The 25,813-nt window shown below is 59.8% G+C and overlaps 1 protein-coding gene across 2 annotated transcripts; it reads right to left on the reverse strand.

Annotated features, from left to right (window-relative positions):
- Positions 1-649: 649 nt before the first annotated feature.
- On the reverse strand, positions 650-25,813 carry TBX4 (T-box transcription factor 4). Of its 2 annotated transcripts, none has more exons than XM_045837195.1 (8): positions 25,628-25,813; positions 24,705-24,799; positions 16,799-16,918; positions 15,482-15,629; positions 5,581-5,733; positions 4,481-4,569; positions 4,127-4,362; positions 650-1,266 (listed from the first exon to the last, which is right to left on the reverse strand). In XM_045837195.1, exons 1-8 carry the CDS (start codon positions 25,811-25,813, stop codon positions 650-652), a joined length of 1,644 nt encoding a protein of 547 aa, XP_045693151.1. The 2 variants fall into 2 exon arrangements, with proteins under 2 accessions (XP_045693151.1, XP_045693150.1); XM_045837194.1 differs by having other exon boundaries at positions 650-1,269.

The raw sequence follows: 25,813 nt of genomic DNA on the forward strand, positions 1-25,813 counted from the left end.
TGGCCCCTAGCACCTGACCCTCTCTGACAGTCAGCCCTCAGCCCCCAGAGCTCCGGGGGCGAGTTTCCAGGCCACTGGCTGAGCAGCCAGCTCTGCTCTGAGTGTGCTCTGCGCCGGGCCGGGCCCACCTCTCAGGCAGCCTCCCGGAATCTCCAGAAGCCACAGGCATGGGCCGAGGCTCGGCTCCCAACAGGGTTCTCAGCTCCGCTCATGAAACTGCGGCCAGGAGCTCTGCGGCCTGCAGAGAGCCCTCCCACCCCGGCAATGAGAGTCCCCCCGCCACTGTCCCTGCGGGCAGACCTCACCACCTGGCCCTGAGTAAGTCAGTATGACATTGTAAAAACCTCTCGAGAACTCACACGAACTGTCCCTTCCACCCCACCTGTGGGCATGTTCAGGGGATGTCCGGTAACAGCGGACGCAGGTCCTGCAGACAAAAGCACTTCTCAGACCACCGTGTTTTCTGCCTGGTCGTGGCCTCAGAGGTTTGGCGGGAGACAGAGGCCCTCCGATACACGCGCACACACACGCACACACCCACTCTTTAAAATACCTTCCTGTGTTTCTCGGTAGTGCAGGCCACCCACAGGGGCTAACACTGGGTTACCACGGTCCTGGGGCTGTCTCGGGGTGGGGGGGGACGTGGGAGTCACCCGTCAGTCCAGTTCTCCACGGTCCCCATTCCTGAATGATATTGTAGGGAGGCTTCCCGGGAGAAGGAGAAGCTCTGCGAGTAGAGAAACTCGCTGGCAGCATTCAGGTGCGGAGAGGGCGGCTTCCTCTCGCACACCGCGGGGAGGCCGCGCTCCCTGGGGAAGGGGGCGGTGGGCCCCCGCTCTCGGACCTGAGACTGCGAGAGCTGATTGTAGACACTGAAGTGGGTGTTCCCCGGTGGCTGGGGGCTCTGAGCGGAGATGGCAGGCAGCCGAGGCATCACAGTGGTGGCGGTGAAGTGCGTGGGGAAGGACTGGTAAGGCACGGTCTCCATGGTCTGCACGCTGTAGCTCGTGTACGGGGAGACCGACGTCCACATGTTACAGCTCAGCGGGGGTGGGGGCAAGTCGTCCACCCCAGACACCCCGGCCATCTCAGGCGCGGAACCTGAGTACATACAGGCTTCTCTTGGGGTCACCTCACTGCAGTAGGAGGGGCTCAGCATCTGTTGGTCGTAGGGAGGGGGGGACCGGAAGTAGTGATCCTCCCCCACCGCGGAGGGAGCTTCCAGATAGGAGCGCTTGCAGGGCAAGTCCAGGTGGCGGGCACTGTCTGCTGGAAGACAAAGAAACCTTCAGGAAGGGCCTTCCCCCACCAGCCCCCGGATCAGAGCACCCGGCCCGATGCCAGGACAGCCTACCTTCGTCACTCGGGCCCGCCCTTGCCCCGTGTCGCCCTGGCACTCCCCGAACCATCTTAATCAGCCACAGCTTCTACAAGGTGGCAGCAGCCAAGAAGCGGTAAGAGTATGGGCCTTGCTCACAGGCCAAGGGGGACACTGCATCACTGGACACTGAGCGATGTGCTTGGCCAGGAGGCGCACAGCTTTGATCCTTTGCCTTGACGCTTGGGGATGGGAAGTGGCCTTCATGTGTGCTGGCGTTCTCAGACGAGGCCCACTTCTGGCCAAGGAAAGTAGAGACAACTTCCAGACCAAACCAAGCCCAGAGGCCACATCTGTCTGAATTAGCCAGAAAATGAAAGCCGCAGCGTCTCTGCCTCTAGCCTCCGCTCCCACGAAGGCCTTAGCCAGCCAAAGCTCCGGGTAGCACGTTCCTGTTGCTTTCAGAAGAAGTAAACCCTACGCATGTTCAAAGAAGTCCCATCAAACTGTTAATCACAGATTCCAATATCACACTGTTTACAAAATTAAGAAATGGAGCTGGTAATAAGTAAAAGGTGACTTGTACTTGGGAGCCTAAGCTAATAGTCTGTTCCGGGAAAGAGGGCAGCCGCTGCCCCAAACCACGTTTGTGCGTCTTCCCACGGCCCCATCCACGAGGGCTGGACTGCCTGGTGCAGCGTGGCCTCCCCACCCCCCACCCCGGGCACCCAGGGGTGCCCCAGGCCCCGGGACCGGGGCAGCAGCTTACTCAGCAGACTTAAGAACACTTCTCCAGTGGCTCCTCTTGGCGCACCACCCGGTCTTCTCTAGGGATTCGTCCTGCGAGCTGTGTGCCTGCACAGCGCAGGGCGGCCCGGGGCAGTGGCCATGTGTGCGGGCCTGCGCTCCTCTCTGCCCCCTTTGGAGGCAGCTTCCCCGAGAGGGAGGGACTCGCCCCTCCCTCTCTCCTACCCAGCCCTCTCAGTCGTCCCCCACTCGTCCCCTCTCTCCATCTCCTCTCCCAAGTCCTCCTTTCTCTCAAGAACACTAAGCTCTTGAACTTGGAAAGTGGCCCAGTCACTCTGGGTCAGGAGTGAGCAAACTTTTTCTGTAAAGGCCCAGATAGTAAATATTTTAGGCTTTGTGGGCCATATGGAACCTGTCACGACTGCATTAGGCCTCTGAATAAAGCTGTTTTGCTCAACGTCATTTCTTTATAATGTTGATGAGGGAAAAAACATTTCTGGGCCAGGGCCACCGTCTGTGTGGAGTTCGCTCCTTCTCCCCACATCCACGCGGGTTTCCTCCGGCACTCGGGTTTCCTCCCCGGTCCCAGGATGAGTGCCTGAGGGGAGGGGCGTGCCTGCGTCGTCCGGGTCCGGGTGGTGGCAGTCCGAGTGGGGCTGGGGGTGTGACCAGTCCTGCGACGGAAGGGCGCCCTGTCCGGGGCGGTCCGCCTTGTGCCCTGAGCTGCGAGATCAGCTCTCACCGCCCAAGACTCTGAACTGGGATCAGTGGGTTGGAAAAATCACTCTTACCTTTGTAAATTAATCTTTCTTAAATGTATATACAGTTTAACTTATCTCAAAGTTTAATATTGAAGTGTTTTGGGTCTTCATTGAGAAGGGTGGTGATGTTTCTGGGAGCAGAAACATGCTGCAGGAACTGAACTCGAGTCCACATCAAGTGGCCTGGGGTCGCCCTGGTTTCATGACACTCAGTGAGGCCCGAGGCCGCGGCGGCGCCAGGCCTCCCTCCGCTCGGCCCCGCGGTGGTCGCAGGACAGCAGCCACAACGACAGGTAAATAGACATGTACCGCTGTGTTTCACTGTCTTTTTTTATGAATACTAAAATTTGTGTTTTATATAACGCTCACATATCATGAAGTAGTCTTTTGATTTTTTTCAACTATTTGAAAACGTGAAAACCATGTTGTACAGCTCACAGGCCAGCACACACGGACCCACGGGCCGCAGATCGCCAGCTCGGGTCTAGGTCAGTGGTTCTAACGGGACAGGCACGGGGGATCCTCAGAGCTGGGAGCTGGGCCGAGAGAACGTTCTGGAATGCAAGCGAAGTCCCCAAACTCATTCCCAGGAGAATTTCAGTGGAATTCAGTGGAAGTCTCCCAGTGGAATAACATCCCCATTTTGTAGGCCAGGAAACCGAGACCCCGCACCAGAGCGCGGACGCTGGGTGGGTCCCGGCGCTCAGGGCGCCTGTCCTTCACGGAGAAGCCCGCTCGGCGGGGACGGCGCAGCCCACCCCCACCCCCCACCCCCCACCCCCACCCGCGGCAGCGTGTTCCCGCTCTCCGGAAGCCTTCGCAGGTCCCGGTGTGACAAGTGGGAGCCTGTCGTCGTCGTGTCTCTAGCTCATCCCTGTTTTAGGACTGAGGTTGCTTTGGCAGATGACGCTGGACTGTGACCTCTCGGCCTCCTCCCGTGCCCAGGGGCAGGGCCACCCGGTGCAGGGCTCCCGGCGCAGGCGCAGGCTGCGAAGCTGCACCTGAACTGCGGCGGGATACGGGGCCTGGGGACACCCAGGCCACGGGCTGTCTGTGAGCGTTCCGAAGGCTGCATTGAAGCCAGACCCAACCTCCCGGCCCTGAGCCTGGCTGTGGTCCCTGTCCTTTCAGGCTTGCTCCCCTGGGCCACACAAGTCACCAGGTGCGTGCGTGTGTGTGCCTGTGCACACAAGCACACGGGTGTGCGATCGTGCACGCTCCATGAGCAGTGGGGAGTGTGTGTGAGGAGAGCTGCACCCCTCCCCGACCCCCTGGGGCCTCTAGGCCAGGAGAGAGCTACCTCGTCTTTTCAGGCAGTGATAGAAGAGGCTGGAGTCCCTCTGGGCCGGGAAGGCGTTGAGGGGAAGGTCCTGCGGCTCGGCCGCGGCGAACTGCATGTGGGCGCCGTTCTCGTACTGGTAGTGCTGGAGCGCCTGGTGGGGGCCGTGCAGGGGGCTGACGTCGGGCTTGGCCGAGAGCTGAGTGGAGACGAGCCTCTGCCTCATGATGCTTTTGGAGATCACGGGGTACTCTTTGCTGGAGCAGCGGGGAGCACAGGCGGAGGGACACAGGGAAGGGGCGAAGGTGCCCTGAGGTTACGGACTCCAGGCGCAAGAACCCAGTCCGCCCACCCCATCCCGGCCGGGAAGCCCACCTCTGCAGCCGGGCCACACGCAGGTCACTGTCGTCGCTGCCCCGGAATCCCTTGGCGAAAGGGTTGTTCTCAATTTTCAGCTGTGTGATCTGTCAGGAGAGGACACACAGCAGGGTCGCCGGGGTAGCGGGCCGGGCTGTCTGTCCTCTGGTCCCCGTGCCCCACCCCAGGCACGGTCGGAACGCACAGCGGGGGCCGGGGAAGTCACACCCCGAGCCCTGGGCTGGCCAGGAGTCTCGCTGGGACCTCCTTGGCCTCACCGCTGGCATCTCCTCACTGGCTCTCACCCACCCTCCTTGCTGCAGACCCTCTAAGTCTGCCTTCGGCTCTCCCCACGCTGCTGGCTTCAGTCCCGCATCATCCTCTCCTGGGGGCCTGTAACAGCTTCCTGTCCACGTCACCCCTGTCCAGCGCAGCTGCCGCATCAGGTTCTGAGTGACCACTCCAAGTGCAGATCTGACTCTGTCACTCTCTGCCTAAGACCCACCACAGCCTACGGTCCTCTATGGTGACCCCCGTCCACCTCACCAGTCCCGTGTGCACGATGTAAAGAGCACCCAGAAAGGGTAGCGGGGCAAAAGCAGAGGCCACGGAGAGGTGGGCGGGGGAGGGCGGGCAGCAGAGGCAGCCAGGACACCCCCGGCCTTCTGAGCACAGCTTGGGAAGGGCCTGCGGTGGTTCCATGCCCCTGCTCCCACACAGCTGCCAGTGCACAGGGCCCCCTCCCCATTTACTCCCTCCCATCTCTCTGCAGGCCCAGAACGCGACCCTTGAGGCCCACCAGGGAGGGATATTAGAGACCAAGGGTCCTAGCACTCAAGCCAATGGGGAAGGCTCCAGGCCCCAGCTTTTACCGTTGCCAACTTCATCCAGCCCCCAGATAGAGGCCATAACCACTCTGTGCCAGAGGTGGAGGAGTCTGGTCCCCCTTCCTGCCCACTATGCGACATCTCACTGCTCTGAGGGACGTGGCAGGCTCTGAGGTCCCTGAGCTGCACCTGCCTCAGCCCCACTGCCTCCAGAGCTTCCTCTCTGAAATGCTAGCAGAAATGCCGCAGGGTGTCTGGGGGTGGAGCAGGCTGTGGGGACCACAGCTGTACCTTGTGATTCTGGTAGGAGGTCACAGAGATGAAGGAAGTCTCTGGGAACACGTGAGTGCAGAAGGCTGTGTTTTTGGAGCCAAAAGCATTGTTCTCATCAGCCTTCACGATGTGCAGCCGCGGCTGGTACTTGTGCATGGAGTTGAGGATGATCTAGAAGAGAAGGGTCTCATTCTGAGCTCCAGGTCTGCCACCCCCTGACCCTGGGCCTCTTTCAGCTGGCCCCGAGCTGGCCCTCATCTCCTGAAAGCCCAGGCTGCAGGGCCAGGCTGCAGGGCCTGGGCCCAGAAAGGTCTTGAAGTTCCCACCTGCAGAGCCAGGCCCCTGGACCCCCACCCAGCCCCCGGGGCCCTACTTAGCCTCTCTGCTGCAGCTCGAGGCCGCCCCCAGGACCCGCTGAGGTGACAGGCTGTCACCCTGGGGCCGTGAACTTAGTTCAAAGCCCCCTGGTGAACTCAGCACAGTGCTGGAAGGGGAACTCTGAGTCACAGGTAGAAGTCCAGGGCGAGCTGCCTCACTGTGCGACCTCAGTCAAGTCACTGACCGTCTCTGAGCCTCAGCGTCCATAGTTGCAAAATGGGACCGTGGTACATAACTTACCTCCCTCAGGTTCTCCCCTCCAGGCAGACTCTCCCCCTGGCTTCTCCCGCTCTTCTCCCCCCTCTTCTCCCCGCCCCCCAGCCTGCTTACCCCCTCCCCACTGCTCACACGTGGTCTGTCCTCCCTGGAAATGCCCACTGCAGGGGCTCAGCCCCTCCTCACAGTTGTTAGCAAGAAAAGCAGCTTCCCAGCCCAGGAGCCTGTGGAATGGGTGGGGGGGCAGGGATCTGAGGAAAACGTTGCTCGCTGACCTCTGCCATCTAGTCACTCCTTTGTTCACTTCTGCTCCGCACTCACAGACGCCTGCTGAGGGCGCTGGGAGACTCAGCTGCATCCTGACCCGGAGGGAAGCTCCCTCCAAGGCTAGAGTTCAAGGTAGCAAGGTAGGTGGTGAGCCAAGTTCCTAAAGTAATGCCAGAGAAGTCTGGGGCCCCCGGGCACCCATGGGCCCTTGAGGACGCTTGGGGCTGGGGAGGTGGGTCACCCTGGTTGCTGCGGCCAGGGGAGGGGCCCGAAGGGCGTGGCCCTGAGCCGGGGGAGTAACACCCGGCAGTGGCTGCCCCAGACCTGCCTCGCTCAGCTGCGCCCCAGCCCCACGGTAGCGACTGCATCAGGTGCCATTAAAATGTATTTTTTATCGCTGACATTTGCCAGACGCACTCCCCATTGGAGGCAGGAACAGGAATTTGGGGCATTTTATCAGCACTGCCGCTTTTGTTAACCCTTGGGCTCCCGTCCTGGCTGCCAGCCGGGCTGGGCAGGGCCCGGCTGGGCTGGCCCTGCTGGCTCCCACCCTCCCAGGTTCCCAGGGAGCAGACCTGGTGCAGAAACTCAGTGAAAGATTTAACCTCTGAGTGTCCAGAGTGCCGAGGGAAGGGCCAGAGCCAAGCTCTTCCATGGAAAGCCTGCACAGAAGCCTTGGTCTGGGAGGGCTCTGCCTTCGCCACCCCCTGGGACTGGGGCAGCCCAGAGCGCAGGTTCAGCTGAGGAGGGCGGGGCCAGCAGCTGGGCTGTGGGCTCTGGCCTTCCTGGGTCCCTTGGTTTGGCTGAGTAGCTCCGTCCAGTAGGAACTAGCTTTCCTGCCTTCTACACTGGCCACTACCCCTTAGCCCTCAGTGACAAACCTCTGGACACTCCTGGGGCAAGTACCGAGCGTCCCAAACCAGGTCCTGCCTCTGGAGAGCCACTGCCCAAGGGGGCCACCCGACAAGAAACTCAGAGTGAGACCGGAGAACACAAGTCCTGAGGGGCTGGGGGCGGGGCTCAACAGACGGACGTCCCTCTCCAGGAGGCTGGGAAAGGTCCCCTGGGGAGAGGAGCTGGGTTTGGGGAAACACCTCCCAAGCCCAATAGGTTACTCTGTCACCCCTGCTCTGTTCTTCCAAGCTGCAGGAGCTAACGAAGGACCTAAGTTCCCAGAAGACCTACCAACCCAGTCTGGATGCCCCTGTGAATCTCCCGATTCCCACCTCGGCGTCTTTGCACATGCAGTTCCCGCTGCTGTTTTACCTTCTTTTTCCACTCTCCCTCACCCATTCTCCCTCACCTTTTAGGCCTATCAACTCCTCCAAGCAGCCTTCCCAGATTACTAGGGCCTGCTCCAAACTCCCAGTTCTGGAACTTCTGGTGTATGGTACTGCTTCCTAGTGACTCCTTATTTCTTCTTGTCCCTTCAATTAAACCATAAACTCCTCGAGAAGAGGGGCCATATCTTTCACCCCTTTGGTAACTCCAGGCCCCTTTTCCCACAACAGGAACTAGTGAGTGGACAGCGGAGACAGAGGAATGGCGAGACCTGGGCCAGGGCGACCAGCTCTGTGCCCACTCCTCTCTCGTCTCTCTCCTTTCACTAGAGACAAGACAGCCTAAGGCATTTTTCAAAAATAGTGACGAAGCATGTGAACAGACACCTTTCTGGGAGCGCCCACATGCTCCCCGGCACACGGGACTAGACCCCGGGGAGAACGCGGACCACGGGCCGACAGAACCCAAAGAGACACCACAGGCAGCTGCACGGTGAGGCCGTGCCATCCCTTAGGGACACCTTAGGACCAATGGCAGCCCCCACCCTGCTCCTCTGCCACCTGGGCAGTTACAGTCTGGAAGAGTCCAGCCAGAGCCTGGACACTGTCAACTCCTTTTTCCCTCATGGTCACCCACCTCCAGGTCCAGTCACTAGTGACCAAGTCCTGTGACTCCCTCTGTAAAACAGAAGCCTCCCCAGTCCTGCTGCGCAGCCTCGGTTCAGACCCCATGGTCTCTTCCTGGGTTTCGGGACAGCCTCCTCCCCATCTCCAGCTGCGTCCTCTCCCTGTCCCCTGGGGCCCAGCTGGTCAGGACTCACCCCTGTCAGACCCTGAGGTTCAGCCAGGAAGACCGCAGGCTGCTGGAGAGCGGGGCCCTTGGCACTTCCTGCCCTGGCTTCCCATGCCCGCCCCCCCCACTCCTGCCAGCACTCAGGGCTCAATAAATGATGTCCAGTCATAATGCCACCTTTGATGGTCCCCTCTTGCCCCTTGGGATAATGGCCAATCTACTTAGCCCATCAGACAAAGTCCTTGGCTGTCAAACATACCTTCCCCAGGAAGGGACCAGACAGGCTAGGGGAACCTGGGAAGAGGGCCACTGCCAGACCCGCAGGGGCAGGTAGGAGCCATTGGGGGGGCGGGGGGGCACAGTCCCGGCCGTGGAGAAATGGAGAGGAGCACACAAGCATCTGTGGATCTCTGCTCACCAGCTGCAAGGCTTCAGCAAAGCTCTTCCCTTCTGGCCTTTGGGGTCTCCCTCTATAAAGTGAGGCTCTTGACTATGTGGTCTCAAACACCCCCCTGACTCTGACAGCCCGGAACCTGGACAGGTGGTGGAAGGAAGCCCCGCCCGTGGCACCAACACAAGTATAAACTGGAGCCTCGGCCCCGTCAGCCCGAGAGAAAGGGGAGCCAGCCCAGCCACTCACGCCTGGCTGTACTCGGAAGCTCCGCAGGCGCCACACCGAACGACTTTGCCAGAGGCTCACTCCTGTGTTCGTTGCAGAGGACAGGGGGGCCAGACGGGCCGGCCACGCCAACAAACCCCACTCCACGGCTGGTCTCGTCATCATCGTCGTTTTATAGAAATGGGATTCATTATGTTCTGGCCCCAGTTCAGAAGCCTGTTATGTTTTAACGACTGCGATAGCGCCAAACATCCATCTCCTCGGGAGATCGCCAAAGCACGCTTGGCCAGCGGGGCCGGGTGTGTCTGCGTCAGACACACAGAACGTCGGGGCACAGGGAGGCAGGCCTCGGGGCTCATTCTCGTCCAGCCTCCCAACGTCACAAATGAGGCCCAGGAGGCCCGGGGTGGGAGCGCGACTTGCCCAAGGACACGCAGCTGGTGGGAGCCGGGATCCTGAGGAGATGCCAGACGGCCTCCGAGAGGGCACACGCTGCTCCCAGCAGCCAGTTCGGCAACTGCAGACGGCCTGACCTCCGGGCAGCACGGGGTGGACCCTGCTGATCCACGTACAGACAGATTTGTTTTTCAGTTGACCCGCACTTCACACGGGATTGTTCAAGGGTCATCTCCGAGGTTGGGAATCACTTCCAGGGCAGCAACCCTGGGGCCCAGAAACGTCCCGGTGTTCACCGAACATGCCCTGCGTGCCCGGCCCTGTGCGGAGGGCCCGACACACACCTGCACAGCATTCCTGTAAAGCAGGTGTCATCATTAGCCCCACGGTCATGACGGACGAGGGGCTGAGCTCGGAGCTGAAGGCCTTTGCCCAGCCTCAGGCCGGCCGAGGGAGGCAGAGCCAGGACTGGCACTGATTTCCGAGCCTGAGTTCCTATCTGTGTGCAGCTGGTGAGCTCGGGCCCTGGCGTGGAGGTGCGTGTGATGCCCGTACCTCCCAAAACCGCCGGCAAGGTCATGGCGCATTGTCGGGGCTCAGCAAATAGGGGAGAAAAGAGGAAGAGAGGGAGATCTATAGCTCTGGGTCCCTATGGGCATGTTAACAAGAGCAGCTTCAGGGGGACACCAGCTCCTGGTGGAGGAAGCGCCTCCCTGTCTAAACACCTCCCCCCACAACAGTCTGCTCACTCCCCGCTGACCAGCGCCCACTGTTTGCCAGACACAGCCCGGCACCAGGACATCAGGGCGATTACGCCCAAACTCATGTGGTAGTGTTAGCCAGGGCAAGCCAATACATTTCATTAAAATAAATTAAATAAACACCTCATGGTTTCCTATCAGTGGGAAGGCACACAAACCAAGCAAAAATAAGTGGTGAGGAAACAGTGGAAGAAAGTCTGCATTTATAATCATAACAAGATGAAATTCTGAACAAGAAGGTGTAGGACCTTAGTAAGAAAACTTGAATACACTTTTGTAGGGCAAAAGACAGACTTCAACGAAGAGAAAGGCATTCCTCCCGATCTCCCTGAGTAAATGTATCATCTATAGCGATCCTAATACAATGACAGGGAAAGGGGAGGACGAGGGGGCCACGGGGTCAGACGTGAGATGACGGGAGAGCAGGCTCGGGCGGCGAGCACACAGCGGAGGTGCAGAGGTGGTACCACAAACTGCATACACTTGAACCTCATGCCCTTGAACCTCATACAGTGTCACACACCAGCATTAGCCCCATAAATATAAATAAAATAAAAATAAGCTTCATTCTCCACACTGCAAGCTTATTCTAAAGTTCACATAAAAAAATACGCAAATCCAGCCCAGAAAACTGCAAAAGAAGAGCAACAGGGGAAAACGACCAGGCCCGCCGGGCTCTCGGCCCCGTCCTGAAGCCTCTGCCGCAGGCGCCGGCCCATGAGCAGACGCCCATGCAACCGGGTTTAGTCCCCTGCCACTTGGCCTCCCGGTCCAGGAGGCCAGCATGCCCGTGCCTGGTTGGTATTGGGACAGCTGGATGGCTCTCTAGAAAACAATAAAAAAGTTGGATTCACACCTCCTATCAAATGATGCCAGAATAAATTCCAAAAGAATCAATGGTTTAAGTGTAAAAATAAATCCATAAAACACTAAAAGAAACCAGAAGAAAATGCCCTTCTGAGTAAGGAGTGGATAGGGGCTTTCAATGCAGAATCTGTAAGGAAAAGACCAATCCATTCAGTGAGGAACTTCTGCAGAGGAACACCACCACAGGCAAAATCCACAGACAAATGGCAAACGGGGAAAACGTATGTGCGACCCCCGCCACCGACAGGAGCTAAAACCTCCCAATTTATAAACACTCCTAGAATTGATACGGGAGCAAACACTGAAGAGAAAAATGAACCAAAGGTAAGGACGGCAGCTCATAGAAGAGGAAATACATATTAAAAGATGCCTCACCTCAGTCATAATAAAAGCATACAAATTAAAACTAAAACCAATATCCACATTTCACCCATCACACTGGCAGACATCCAGAACTGTTCTCCCCCACCGGGCTGGGGGGGCACCGGCGCCGGCAGGGTTGCCAAAGACCAGTCCAAACGCCCTCCGCATGGGCACACTGTATTCTTGGCATAGGGATACAATGCCCTACGCACCAGCTTAATCAAAAGAGCAAAAAATACAGGAAAACACCCAAGTCCTTCGATCCAGCTGCCTAGTTTATGGAACAAACACGCGATGAAATCTGCACAGCTGTGGGAGCAGGGGTGCGGGCGCTGCATGTAAATGGGCTGATCTCCGTGATGCACTAGGATGACCAGGCCAGGTGCCAAGAAGTGTGTGTGGTGCGGTACCGCTGGTGTCTAAGGAGGGGAGGTGAGATTCTGTACTCGGCTTGTGTCCGCAAAAACAAACGCTTTTTGAAGAATTAGTGACACTAGTCACCTGTGGCTGCGACTGAAGAAACGAGGGAGGCGCGGAGCCGGGGCGGGGGAGACATCGCATTGTAGGCACGTTTGTTTATTCATCGGTTCATTTTTAAACCAGGTGGATGTATTTCCTATTCAAAAACAAATCTGACAACAAAGTATAAACCTGCAGCTGTGGTACATACTGAGACAAAAAGGTACGTGAAGCTCTGACAGCCTATAATGGGGACCGTGACCTGTGTCCCCGAAGAAGTGGCACGGAGCCTGGGTCCCCAGCTCCGGAGCCGCGGAGGGGGTGAAGAGGCGGAGGTGGCACACAGGGGGCGCTGTGCGCATGCTCCTCTGTGGCCGAGCAAGTGCAGCGCGCACTCCGAAGCCCAGGATGAACTCAGCCTCTGGAACGGGCTCGAAAATCAAATTCATATCATAAATCATAAACTGACCTTTCTCCTCACGGATCTGGGAGTCTGGAGACAAGAAAAGTAAGACCTACATCCTGCTGTCCTGCCGTAGCACGCAGGCCCTACCACAGCGGGGCCTTTCTCCACGTCTGGAAGCACCTCCCCTTTCCACCACACGGCCTTGTGGCTCAGGACCTACCTACCTACCTACCTACCTACAGGGCACACAGCGACGCGGCCAGCAGAGCCGCCGCAGTGGGGCTGAATTGGAGCTGTACGGAGGCATCTCAGCCCTGCCCTAGCCCCCTGATCCTTTCTGCCCCTGCTGCCTGCCCGCCCTCAGCCTTGGGCTTTGCTCCCAGCACCCAGGGGTCATACCCTGGACCTACCCTCAAGAACAGAGGTCTTTCCCAGACTCACAGCAAGAACCTACACAGCCCAGTCCTGTCTGTTCCGAACGTGTGGCTATGTGGGCTGAGGGGTCCCTGTTCTGGAGCCCCGGCCTTCTGTGTAGGACAGGTGGCCAGACCCCAGCCCGCACCCAGACCCCAGACCCTTCTCCTGGGAGAAGGCTGCCAATGAGAGGTGACTGCTCCATGGAGCCCCTGAGACACTTTGAGGAAAGCCCAGAGTCCATCTGGCCAGAGAGAGTTACTTGAGGTTTGGAAGCTAGGGAAAATGAAGAATTTGGAAGTGAGTTATGCAGGGCTTGTTTGGGGTCAGTTTACAGTGTGAGATGGCGCTGTCCCAAGCTCCTGCACTGAGAGGCCAGGAAGGGTGACCTGGAGCACTCACCACTCCCGTGGGCATCGGCCCAGGAGCCAAGAGCCAAGGTCCAAATGGGCCACAGTGCCCTGCGATGTCTAGGAAGTTAGCCCGTCCGTACAGCCCCTGCCTCCTGGCCAAAGGCTGCTCCCTCTGCACTGGGGCTCCAAACAGTGGAAGCCCTGGGCACAGAACGACGCGTGTGGACGCTGAAAGAGCGCTGGGCCTGACATCTCCCTGAGCTCCATCCCCCACAGAGGGTGTTACAGCCAATAAGCTGCGCACGCTCGGGAAATGTGGGGATGATGGGGCAGGGAGGTACCCTGCATCCCAACCCTCTGGAGAGGAAGCCGAGTTAGTAGGGGGAATATCCCTATGGCCCAGGGGAGGTGAGCCCCAGGCAGGCACAGCAACTGCAGCCAGGGGCTCCCCCGACATCACTAGCCCACCGAGCAGCCCCACTGACTCAGACCCAAGACTACATGCAGGCTTAGTGCAAACCCTCATGGGCCCCAGTAGAGCCACCAAAGAGGCAAGCCAAGCTGGGAAAACCTACTGGTGGGCTACCAAGGCAGGTCTCTCTCCCACTCCTAAAAAGCCCAGCTCCAGCTTCCCAGCCACCTGACTCCCTCCCCTGCCACTTCTTCAGAGAGTCAGGGAAGCAGAGGAGTCCTTTGAGGCATCCCTGCAACTGGGGACCATCATGGTGAGCTATGCACCCAGAATTCTCACCAGACCTCTGTTCCCTGGGTCCTCTGGCCACTCACCCAGAGGTTCAGCTCCTGCCAAGCTCTGTGCTCACCCCAGGGGGTTGTCCCTGGGGTCTGTGTGTGTACAGCTGTGGGCAGAGACGAGCCTGTCAGCTAGGTTCCCTGCCCCCACTGCAGCCTGGCCAATCAGGGGACCTGAGAGGTGCTGGCTGGGCACAGGGTCTCAGCCAGGGTGGTCCCCAGGAACACCTGGAAGGTGCCTCTCCCCTCAGTTTCAGCCCTGTGCTCAGGAGGCGGGGCGTGGGGGGCAGGGGGTTTGGCTGGCCCCCCCCCCTGGACTGGTGGCTTGTCTCCGCCCCTACAACAGGCTAGGGTTGCCCGAGCACATGGCACCATGCACACCCGCACGTCTCTGCCACACACCCCACAGCACCTGCCGGCCCTGCCTGGGAGAAACCCATGCTGCTCACAAAACAGGTAAGCAGTCAGTCAGGGGTTATGTTAACTAAGCATTCTCCTAGACCAGGATTTATAGTTCACCGACACAGAAGAGAACTGAACAGGCGCCGGGAAAAGCAGAACTAAAAGCTGCTTGCTAGTCACGTACACGCCCATCGGAAGCGCAGCACGAGTGGCCTTCTCCACGGGGAGCTGTGATTCACAGAGTTCTGCTCTGCACGCACATTCCCAGAAACAGAGCTGAGGTGTAGAAGAGGAGCGCACTCACCTGCACACCAGCAGCCTGCTTCCCCCCGCACCGTGCACGCCCCGAGCACTAAGTGTGCAGCCCAGGGAACCGCATCTGGGAGCCTCTAGTGCACCCGCGCCCCTACCCCACCCCACACTTCCAGGGGAACCATGGGCAGCGGAGAGGGGTACGGCTGTGCCCTGGCAGATAATACGAGGTCCCCAGGCTTCAGTTGGCCCCACATACTTTGCGCTAAAAATTTCCACATAAAAAACTTTTGTGGGCCTGCCAGGGCCAGATGGCGAAAGAATAACCTTCAGCAGCCTGGACGGGGCGTCAGCAGCAGCATCCGTGGGGCTTCGGGATCTCTCTGGCCAGAGCCAGGTCCCAGCAAGGCCAGGAAGGAGCTGATTTGGGGCCAGAGCAAGGCTTGCCCTTCCAGAGGGCCGGCGGCGGCCAGGCCCAGCTGGCGGACACGCCAGAGAGAGGCTTCAGCCTCACCACAACTCTTTCTCAAGAAAGTTCACTTGTCGCATGCTCTGGCAAGGCCAACTCTGGGGAAGCCGAGGCTGAGAGGTGTCACCCGTCATCGTCGTCATTGTGGTCACAGTTGGCATTTATTTAGAGCCTCCTGTATGCAAGGTGCTCTGTGCAAATTCTCCCATCTAGTTCTCACTACCGTGAAAAAAGCACATATGGTCACCTTCACTTTCTAGACAAGGAAACTGAGGCTCCAAAGGGCTGAGAAACGTGCCCCCAGTCACCCAGCCAGTAAGCATTAAGGGGAGGATGGTACAGCTGTGGGCCTGGCACCTTGTGCTCCCGCCACAGACTGGCCTGGCAAGTGCCAAAGCCTGGAGCTAGATCCCCAGACTGGATTCTCCAGACCCCACAGCACCCATCCATCTGTCCACAGTGCACCGTTCTTACGTGGCCAAAGGGGTCCAGGTGGTTGTTTGTCAGCTTCAGCTTCTGGAAGGAGACCAGCTGCCGCATCCAGTGGGCCCCCGTGGCGGGAGAATCCGGGTGGACGTAGAGCCGTCCTGGCATGGCGGGCTCGGCCTTCCCCGCCACCATCCTGCCAACAGAGCAGTGGGGCCAGAGCGGTGGGTCTCCTGGGGTCCGGGAAGCCCGGAGCCCCTGTCCCCTCTCTGAGAGCAAATCCCCACCGACCCAAAGGGGGAAAATCCCTGCTGGTCCTACCGCACTGGCGAGCAGTGAAGGGGCAGAAGAGACAGTGAAGGAAAAAGGAGGGTCACAGGGAAATGTCCGCTGGGAGGAACAGGGCGAACCACAAACGTCCTGGGGGAGATGCAGGCTCCACTGCTTCGCGTGTTATAGAGATGATTTCAAAATGCTGTAAGTGATCTTGTTTGGAGGGAGCTTCTCAGGGGGCCTAGACACCTCTCGGGTTTCTTGCCCCAGAGAAATCAGCCGGTAGCTGCCCCTCAGCCAGAGCCTGCTGCAAGCAGGCCCAGCCCGGGGAGAAGGGGTGGAAACACGGCCTTAGGCGGGACCTGGGGACCCCAACCGCCCAGTCCCTGCTGGCCCTACAAACCTCCCTCCGTGGAGCCCCATCCCGGGGCTGCTGACCCATTCAGCCCCTCTCTCTCCTCTAGTGCTGTCCCGGGCCCTGGGGACAGGCCCCTGAGGAGGTGGCCTCAGGAAGTGGAGCCCAGTGTTTGCTGTCCCAGACCCAGTTTGGTTTTGCCTTTCAGCCACCTGTATCCCCCAGCCCCTCACCAGAGGGTCCCACCAGCCACCCCCTGGGGCGGCAGCCCCCCACTCTGGCCGGTGGATACCCTCTGCAGCCAGACAGAGAGGAAGTGAGCGGGAACAGGCAGCGCCACACCCCCGGCCCCCCCCACCCCCACAGAGAAATGGCTCCTGTCCCCCTCCCCAGGCAGCACGGCCACAGCCTAAGTCCCCCCAGGTTGGTGTTCATCTGTCCCCCCACAGCATGGCCAGCAACCCGGTGTGTCCACGGCTGTCAGGGGAGCAGGGGCCTCCAAAACCCACCAAGCACTGCAGCCCACTTTCCACCCCAGGCCCAGCCCAGCCTGTGGTGGGTGGGCGGGCACCTGCCGACCCCACAGCCTCTGCAGGCCGGTTCCCCAGGCTGTGGGTCTGGGCGGTCACTCAGGCTCTCTGGTGAGTCCCTGCGGTGAACATCAGGTGGCCACGGGTGTGGCGAGTGGTGAGGGCAGCGGAGGGAAGGCAGAGGACGTGAGGGCCCCAGGTTCCTACCATTTGTTGTCACAGAACTTGTAGCGGTGGTCATCCGCTGGGACGATGTCAATCAGCAGGATATACTTGGTCTTGGGGTTCATGCCTGTGACTTTGACCTTGTAGCTGGGGAACATCCTCCTGGGGGAAGCCAAAGGGTGAGGTGCAGACATGGACAGAGCACCAGCAGAGATGGCACAGCGGCCCCTACAGCACAGGTCTGGCCTCCATCAGAACCTTGCGCGAGTCAGGTCCCTCACCGGCCCCAGCCTCCCCGCACACCAGGAGGAGGAGGATGCACTGGCCTCTCTCTGAGCCCCTGCAGCTGTCAGTCAGTGTGTCTAGGAGGAGGGTTTACCATGGTCTCCCAAACTGACCACCCCCCATCCCCAAAGATTCAGGCCTAGTAGCTGTGAGCAGCTAGAGCTTAGAGACTCTGGTCAGGATCCTGAGGGAGGGTTTCATCACCAAACTGTCCACCTCAGTCTCCCTCCTGTGCCTCCCCAGTCCCTGGACAGCTAAGATCTGGGATGCCACCATGGGAACCAGAGTAGAAGACCCAGAAGTCCCTGCCAGCCTCTTCTATTAGTCAATGAGACATCTCCTCTGGGTCGTGTCTCTGGGGACCCTTAAACCAACGTGCAGGGGACAGGAGAGCACTGCTAGGAGTCTTTGCATCCCTCTGGAGGGCTCAGCAGAGATGTGTGTCCCCGTGGATGTCCGGCTGGCCTGCCCACACTACCGGGTTCCAGGGGAAGTCCGACCAGGAGCGGAGCATGGGTTCTAGGACCACTCCACCGAGGCTCACAGCCGGCCCCACCACAGACAGCTGGGGGGCGGAGGGCAGCTCACTTGGTTCTCTCTGTGCCTCGGTTTCCCCATCTCTGAAACGCAGAGATGACCTCGTATCTCATGGGTTGCCGTGTGGGTTAAATGAACCCATGCAGGACTATGAACGCTGACCCGCTGCACTCCTCTCTCCACAAGCCAGTGGGGGACCTACCTCTATGAAAATGGGTTCACCAAAAGACAGACAGTTTTCCAGTCCCTGCGGCCCATGCTGAGACTGCCCAGGACCCTGAGGCTCAAAGAGTATTCCAGAGAAGAGCCTCCCCGACCCCTCAGCACATGCGCACATTCAACAGCACCTACGCGGCACCGCTCCCTCCCCTGCTCAGCAGGTCCTGGCCCTGAACTTCCTCAGAGGGGCGGACAGAGCCTTCTCACTACCGTCCTCCCCCCGCCCCATTCCTCTGAGACTATCTCTGACAAAAGCGGCCCCCCAGAGGGAGACACGGAGGGCCTCCAGAACCGAGCCCCTTGAGCCGGGAGAGTGCCCGGCTGGCCGGCCCACTGCAGGACAGCCACCAGGCGGCCCTGCCTCTGGCCAGCTGTCTCGGACTCCTGAAACATATGATGGGAGTCCCCCATTTTGTCAACATGGGTACCTGCTTACCTGGACAGGACAAGGCTTCCCGAAGGGTCCAAGACTCCCATAAGCTGGCCGACCCTACAGCAAGCCCCGGGCAGGACCCTGAGGCTGAGGGGGGTGGAGAGGGGTTCCAGTCCAGACCCCAGCTCGGCCGGTCAGCCGCCCTCGCTCTGGCTGGAGGGAAGGCCTGGACAGCACTGCAGCGGCCATGTGCATGCACAAGTGCCTGGGACTGAGTGTGTGAGGTGGAGCGGCGTGCAGGCACGCGTGCGTGCCTGGAGGGAGGAGGGCAGCGCTAGCTGCACGTCTAGGGGCTTATAAACCTCGTGGAAGAATTTGTCTCAGATGTCAATTGAAAGCGTTTTCAAATGTCCACCCCACCCCCTCTCCGGAACGGGGAAGTGAGAGGGTTCAGGAACCCAATCCTGCCTCCTGCTCGCCAGCCCCCCGCCTGGCCTGGGGGCACAGCTGGAGCCTGCGCCACCCTCGTCCCTGGCCCAGCCTCTCCCCTGGTGGGCCCGAGGCTGGAGCAAGGGGAGGCGCAGCTGCCCCCCTCCCCCTCCCCGGGGGAGGGCCCACAATCCTGTCCTTCCCAGGCCACCATTTTGTAGCTGCCACAGACACGGCCACAAAATGGGGCTGTGCCCGGTCCAGGTGCCCCGACCGAGGCCTCCTTGTCCTTTCAGGTGGCAGCAGCAGAGGGCAGACACTGCTCCCGCCAGGCCAGTGTCCACAACAGGCTGAAGGCTGTGGCTCGCTGCCACCTCAACAGTCTGCACGAGCTCCTTGGCCCCCTGGGGTGAGGGGTGCTGTCCTCCTCCCTCTGGTTCCTCTCGGCGTGGAGGCCTGGCCGACGCCCAGCACCTTCCAGAAGGCCAGTGAGGAGCCTGAGCAGAGCCCTCCTGGACGAGCAGGGTGGGTGACCTGGGACTCGGCCTCTCCCGCGGACTCTGACCAGAGACGGACTCCTGACTGGTCACAGAGTCAGGGAGGTTTGGGGGGAGTTGGGCAGGGGAGGAAGGTGTCACCTAGCCCTCGGTCCCACCGGGCAGCAGCCCTCAGAAGCTGGAGGGGGGAGGTGGGGTGTCCCATCTGCATGGGGAGTTCAAAAGTCCTCAAAAGGCTCTTCCAGGACTCAGTGAGCTCCGAGCCTCCGTGGAAACAGCTCCGGCCCTGACTGCCTCTGGGCTTTTGGAGCCCACACTCTGTGGGCTCCCTGGGCGCAGTCGTTTCCCCTCTAGGGGGCTCCAGAAGGATGAAAGGCAGCCTGTCCCGAGGGGGGACAAGGCTGAGTGCGACGGTGAAGCGCGTGCTCCACCCACCCATAGGCTCCAGAACTGGCTGGAGTGGGAGCTGGAGGCTGGGAGTGGGAGCCCTCAGCAGGTGGGCCCGCCTCCAGCCACTGAGGCCCCGCGGGGTTGGGGAGCTCTGACCCCCTCTGGGCCCACCCTGCATTGCAAAGGTCCTCGCCTCTGCAGCAGACGAAAGGGTGCGGTGAGGTGCACGTTGTTTCTGTGATTTAGGACAGGCATGAAATGTAGCTGAAAACCGACACCTATGGCAGAACTGGACACTTCAGTGGGAGGAGGGCGGGTCAAGCAGGGAGGTGACGGCCCTGAGCAGCCCGCATCCCACGCGGCCGCACGGCGCGCTGCACGTGAAGCCCCGGCCTGCCTGTCCCACACACCTGGGGGCGCGCCAGCGCTCAGCCCCTCCGGCCTCTCCGCATCCCCCATCCTCTCCCCGGGCTCCTCCGCGCCCCGTCCGCGTGCCCCCGGCACCCGCTCCGCGCTCCCCTCGCGTCCTGCCCCGGCCCTGGGCTCCCGGACGCCCAGGAGGAGGGGCGCTCCCGGCACCCGCAGAGACGGCCCCGCCGGGAATAAACACGCCGCGGCCCCGCCGGCGGGGGAGGAGATGAAAGCCCGGGCTGCCCCTCTGATCAGGACACAGGCTCTGAAGGGGCGCGGGGCTGGAGCCTTTATCTCCTCCATCCTCGGAAATGGTTTTAGAATGAGCTGCTAAGATAAGCTTCCTCGGACGGGGCGCGGGGAGAAACGGTTTCGGGGCATTTTGATTTTGGCAACAAATCCGTAAACGCAGCCTCGCTGCTGCTGAGCGGGAACAGGACGGTTACAGCTGGGCCCAGAGGGACGCCAATTCGAGGCGCTGACCGCCTCGCCCCCCGCCAGTCCCGCGAGGGGGGCAGGGAGTAGCGGCCCTCCGGACCCGCCAGACTCCCCACCTAGCGGGGCGTCCAAGCCCCAAACCCACCGCAGCCCCGACTTCCTGGGGGGGGGGGGCGGGGCGGGGAGCCTGGGAAACGCTCTACGTGCTTTCCCTTAAACGTAGGCGCAAGACCAGGTTGAAAGGCGGAGAAGTCTGGACAGAGGTTGGGGGAGGGGCGGGGGCGACCACGGGAGCGCACCAGGGGGGTGCTGGGGGCTGGTAATGCTCTGCTTCTTTATCTGGGTGTGTGTTCGCTCTGTGAAAGTCTGCAGAGCTGCACAATTAAGAATTGTTCACTTTTCTGCAGGAATGTTCCACTTCAATAAAATTGGCATTAAAAATTTTATATATATATTAATACACACACACACACACACTCTCACACTCACCCTGGAGCCCGGAGTTTGAAAGGAACAGGCTGCAGGCAGAAGGTTGGGGGTCCACAGAAAACCCCACCCGCCTTTCTACCCCCACTACCCGGGGGTCCTCAGGAAGCATTCTGGATGGTTTGGGAAGAGGCCAGGGCCCAGCACCCATGGCGGAGTTGGGGGGCTGCTGAGGCCCCGAGTCTTTTGTAGACGAATGGTTTCTGAGAGCAATAACACAGCTACGTAATTGATTTCCACTTTACGCACACACACAGATTTCTAATTCGCTCAAAGCATTTTTAAGACATATTTTCCCCGGGGGTGGGGAGGAGGGCAGGAGCGAGGGCGTGTGGAATGGATGCTGTTTTGGAAGGTCAGTTGTTTCTCTTAGATTTTTTTTTAAAGACATTTCCTTCTGATAGACTTTTGCTTTCAGAAAATACTTTAAAAAGAGATCAAAGCACTCTCTCCCCAGCCCACTTTCCCAGTGTCTTCAACCCTTACTTCTCTTATCACCCACGCCACTGAGCGCTGACGCTCTGTATACAGAGCGAGGGCAATTGGCTTTGAAGCCCCGGATTAAGCCAGGCCAAGTCCTTGCCTCAGAATAACAAACAATACAGGTTCAACAGGAGTTCTCATCGGTAGTTCATTTTTCAAACGCAAATTCACTGTCACTGACACCAGCAACATTGAACTCAGCGGGCTGTGGAGGCCGATAGTGGAGATTTATCTGGTGGCACAACCGTGACCTAGGAGTAGAGCAGCCAGACGCTTGGGGAATTTTCGTTTTGGGGAGGTTTATATTTAAATTTTTGTGGAGCTCACTTTTATCTGTGTTTGGGAGAAAATGCGGCTTCTCACAGGCATGGAGCCTGACGGGAATGGAAGGAGGCAGCGGAAGGGGTCTGCTCTCTGCCCCCGGCACACAGACCCTCTGGGCAGCAAGGCCTGAGGGGGGCAGAGACTGGCTGCGGAGGGGTCTGGCCACACCTTACACTGGGCATCAGGGGCTCCTGAGCATCCAGAAACTGCTGGGCCACGCGGTGGTTGGCGTTTCATTCACCAGATCAAATTGTTTGAGAATCCAAACTCGCTCCTTGGGCCCGCAGACCTTCCAGGACTTCAGGCAAGTGGCTGGTAACCCCAAGGGCTCAGACTGGCTGGAGAGCCTGCTGCTCCCTCTTCTCTGGGACCTGCCCTTCCATCAGCCAGACGGCAGCGGTCACGCCCCTAACCCGCTCTAGGGCAGGGCAGCAACCCCCACTCAAAACACTGCGCTGGCCCTGAAGTAGGCGATCAAAGAAATGTCTCAAAGTTGGGGCTTTGTTCTGGTGGGGGGGGTATCGGCTTGGCTGGTGTAGACCTGGCTACTGCCTTAACTCGGCTTCTGTCTACAAGAGCCAAGTGTCTTTCCTTCTCTGGGTTGGGGTTTGTATCCAGCTGTAACAGTCTAGGAATCTGTGAGTCAAGGTTAGGAGGAAGGTCCAGGCTGGTTACTGAGATGGGGAGTGCCCCAGGAAGGGTGCTGATAGAGACACGGAGAAGAGAACCGGGAGGGCACCGGGCAGGAGGGTGAAGAGCCACAGCCGGAGCAAAGCGAGCTGCCTCCTGAGGCTGCCGGTGGGAGGGAGGCAATGAGGGAGGAGGGGACGTGAGCAGTGAAAGTGGTCTCTGAAGTCAGCGGGCAGCTATGCGGGAGGGAAAAGGGTCTGGGAGAACTGTGGGGGAGGGGGCTGAAGCTAGTGACTTCCTTAAGGACCTGACCTGGTGGGAAGAAAACTTTCTGCCAGAGAAGTGAAGGACTGTGAGGAGCCCACAAGTGGCCAACATCATCACCACCATTTTTAAGTTACACCGTCATTCCCTGAGACCCATCTCTAAGCCTCCACGGGGATCAGGCGCTAGGATCTGCCTGCAGCCTGTCCCCTCTGCAAGGGTGCGTGTGAGTGTGCACTGGGGGGTGGGGGTGGGAGGGAGGAGGACCCAAGCAGATGCAGGAAACCCCACTTAGAAAAGTCACAAATGCCTTTTGTTTAAAATGGCAGAGGCCAAGCTTGCCCAAAGAGTATGCTGGCCATTTATTTTCTAGAGACAAGGTTATTTCTGCTGCCTAAAAATGGAAGTTCTGGAGCTTTCTCTGTCTCCTTTCCTTCCATCCAACACAGCAGTTGCAAGAAATAAAGCCCCCCTCACACCTGTCGTCCACTCAGCAGTCTGCAGTGGGCCTCTGGTCTGAGGCCCCGTCCTCGCAGAAAGAGGGGAGGGCAGGCAGCACCTCAGTCCTACCCGCCACCACCAAGCCACAGGGAGCGTAGCCCCTGGCCCAAGAGCAGGACACTGGGAAAAGCGAGAGCTTGTGATACCTGGCCCCTCACTGTCCTCAGTGACCACCCCACGTGGCACCCTCCGGCAGGCCCCCCTATGCATCCTCCTTCCCCACCTCCCAAACGCAGCAGACTCAGGCCCTGACATATAACTGCTCCCTCTCCTGACAGAGACCCTGGAGGCCCTGGCCGCCACCCTGACTCAGACAGGAGGGCAGCCAGTGCCCAGACCCCCCACCCACAATGAAACAAAGGAGACCTCCAGGCTGGCCAGCGAGCAGAAGGGAAGGACCACAGCACCCCTACACTGCAAGCCACCAGCTTTCCATTCCCTTTGAATAGTCTAAGTAGCTCAGCAGAGTTCTGTAGAAAGTGGAGAGAGAAATGCTGAATGGATGCCAGACGTTTCCCTTAACTATGATTAATATTATTAGCATTTGTTATATTCATGTTACAGCTAGCATTTATTGTGTGCTTACATGTGCAGGAGGTGTGCTAAATGCTTTGCATACAACTGTATGAAGAAGGGCCTATTATTTTACAGCTGGGGATGAGGAGGGGCAGAGACCCTCGCCAAGGGCCGCGCAGACGGAAGCAGCTGAGCCGGAGCTGAAGCCCCTGCTGCCTGACTCCAGATCTCCGGCCCCTGACGCTTCACCATCTCAGTCCTCGGAAGACCCAGGGATGGGCCCACAGCCAGGCCGAGGGGCAGTTTCACACCCAACCTGTCCCCCAAGGATCAAAATCAAGTGTGAGCCTGTGAAGGAGGTGGAGGGGTGGAGGAGGGAGTGGGGGCAAGGAGGGGTTTCTGAACCTGAACTTCCCGGCCTCTCTTTCCGCAGCCTCCCGGCTTCACCTGAGGACAGCTCTGCTGGCGGCCCCGCCCCAGACTCCTGGCGGCAGCAGGCCTCTCTGTCTGCATCTTCCCCCTCTCGCCCTCTCCTCCCGGTTCTCTCCCACAGACACCAGCGCATTTTAAAGATGTTTCCACTTTATAAATCATCCCTCTCTGGCAGCCACCCGGGAGCTGCTCCCCAGACAGCACACACAGGGCCCAACGGTGCCTTCCCCTCAACTGGGGCAGGGGGTTGGCAGCAGAAAGCGGCACTGGTGGGACCAGAGACGGGAGGTTCCCGCTGCCGGCCAATCGTGATGGAAATAGGAAAGCAGGGCCCTGTTCCCTTCCTCCATTTGCTGAGGGGCATCTCCAGGTCCCCAGTCAATGCAATCCTGAGAAACCCCGGCAGGTCTCCAAGAGGAGGAGGGCAAAGCAGCCCCTCGCAGGGGGCCAAAACTGCCCTAGCTGAGACCCCCAGCATGGAGATTTTTATTTGCATTCATTTACATAGTGCTGCCCCTCTCCTCCTTCCTTCCAGGTGCCCCTGGCAGGGTGGCCGTCTGTGGGTTTTGGAGACCCCGTCCCAAGTCCTGGCTGGGCCATAAGGCCAGAGTGGTGGGGGGAACTCCAGTAGCTACCCCACCAGCCTGGAGACCCAGAAGAGTGTTAAGGGTGCCCCTGGGGATCTCCACTGCTCCCACCCATCCCCACCCCCAGCATATTTCCCAGAGCTGACCTGCCCGCCTTGGTGATGATCATCTCCGTGCCTGCCTCGTGGAACTTCTTCCAGAGCTCTTTCTCGTGCAGGCCCACCTTGATGTTCTCGATGGTCTAGGGAGGGGAGGAAGGGGGACTTGTGTCGTCTGGCCCACGGCCCCAGTGGCCCCAGCGGAGCCCTCAGAACGGAGAACACAGGCCCAAGGAACTGTGCAGAAACACTGCCAGTCCCGGCAGCCCACGCCTCTAGATTTCGTTTCACAAAATTACCCCGTATCATGGACGAATTTTTAAAGCATGTGATCGGTAGCTGAAGCCCCTCCTTTGGAGCTGCACCTGCAGACGGGCCGGCAGAGGACACGTAAACTGCCCGTGCCAGGACAGGGGACCCATTCGCACACAAACACGAACAGTCCGGGTGCGGACATCGCCACCGGCTGGCTGCAGACGCGCGGACCCAGAAGGGGCCACCTCCTCGGCCAGACGCGCGTGCCCGCAGACCCGCACAGGCCGAAGGCGCGCGTGCACAGAGGCCTGCGTTCCTTGCCATCCTCAGGTTATCACCGTGACCTTCCCAGGGAAGTCCCCGCGGCCTCCGAGCTCCGCAGCGGCTCCCGCACACACTGGGCGGGTCGGGGCCGTTCTTCCCGCCCAGTCCCAGGCGTTGACCCCCGGCCTCTCGGGTCTCAGGGACTGAACACTCGGCCTGGGCTCCCTCGCCTCCCCCACCCGTTCCAGAGTAGCCCGGGGGGATCCCGGTGGATTCCTAGCGGAAAGGCAGAGAGCGCGGGCCCCTGCCGGGGGAGCATCAACAGGCAGCCTGTCCAGGACGCAGCCAGGTCCCCCAGGAAGCGAGCCCTGCCCGCAGCGGGGCGGACTGACACACCCCGGCAGACAGACCACCGCCTGGCCTCTCCCCGACGGCGGCGGGCGCGCACCTACCTGCTCCGCGGCGGCAGAGGTAGCGGCGTCCGCCCCGGGGCCTGGGGGACTGCCCAGCGCGGCCCCGCTGAGGCCCGGCGCGGCCAGCGCGGGCTCGGGGGCGCTGGCGGCGTTGGCCTCACCCAGCGCTGGGCCCGGGGCCCGGAAGGCCTCCTCGCTCTCGGACAGGCCCTTATCTTGCAGCAT

This window comes from Phyllostomus hastatus, unplaced genomic scaffold (genome assembly GCF_019186645.2).
Source record: "Phyllostomus hastatus isolate PE091 unplaced genomic scaffold, TTU_PhHast_1.1 phas_contig_210, whole genome shotgun sequence".
In the NCBI taxonomy this organism is placed as follows: Eukaryota; Metazoa; Chordata; class Mammalia; order Chiroptera; family Phyllostomidae; genus Phyllostomus; species Phyllostomus hastatus.

Bases quoted from the DNA above. Each gene is read 5' to 3' on its own strand.
- TBX4 (XM_045837194.1), bottom strand. From the start codon at position 25,813: ATGCTGCAAGATAAGGGCCTGTCCGAGAGCGAGGAGGCCTTCCGGGCC. The intron at 24,800-25,627 runs GTAGGTGCGCGC...TCCCCTCCCTAG, and splicing joins CCTCTGCCGCCGCGGAGCAG to ACCATCGAGAACATCAAGGT. The intron at 4,363-4,480 runs GTGGGCTTCCCG...CCGCTGCTCCAG, and splicing joins CGTGTGGCCCGGCTGCAGAG to CAAAGAGTACCCCGTGATCT.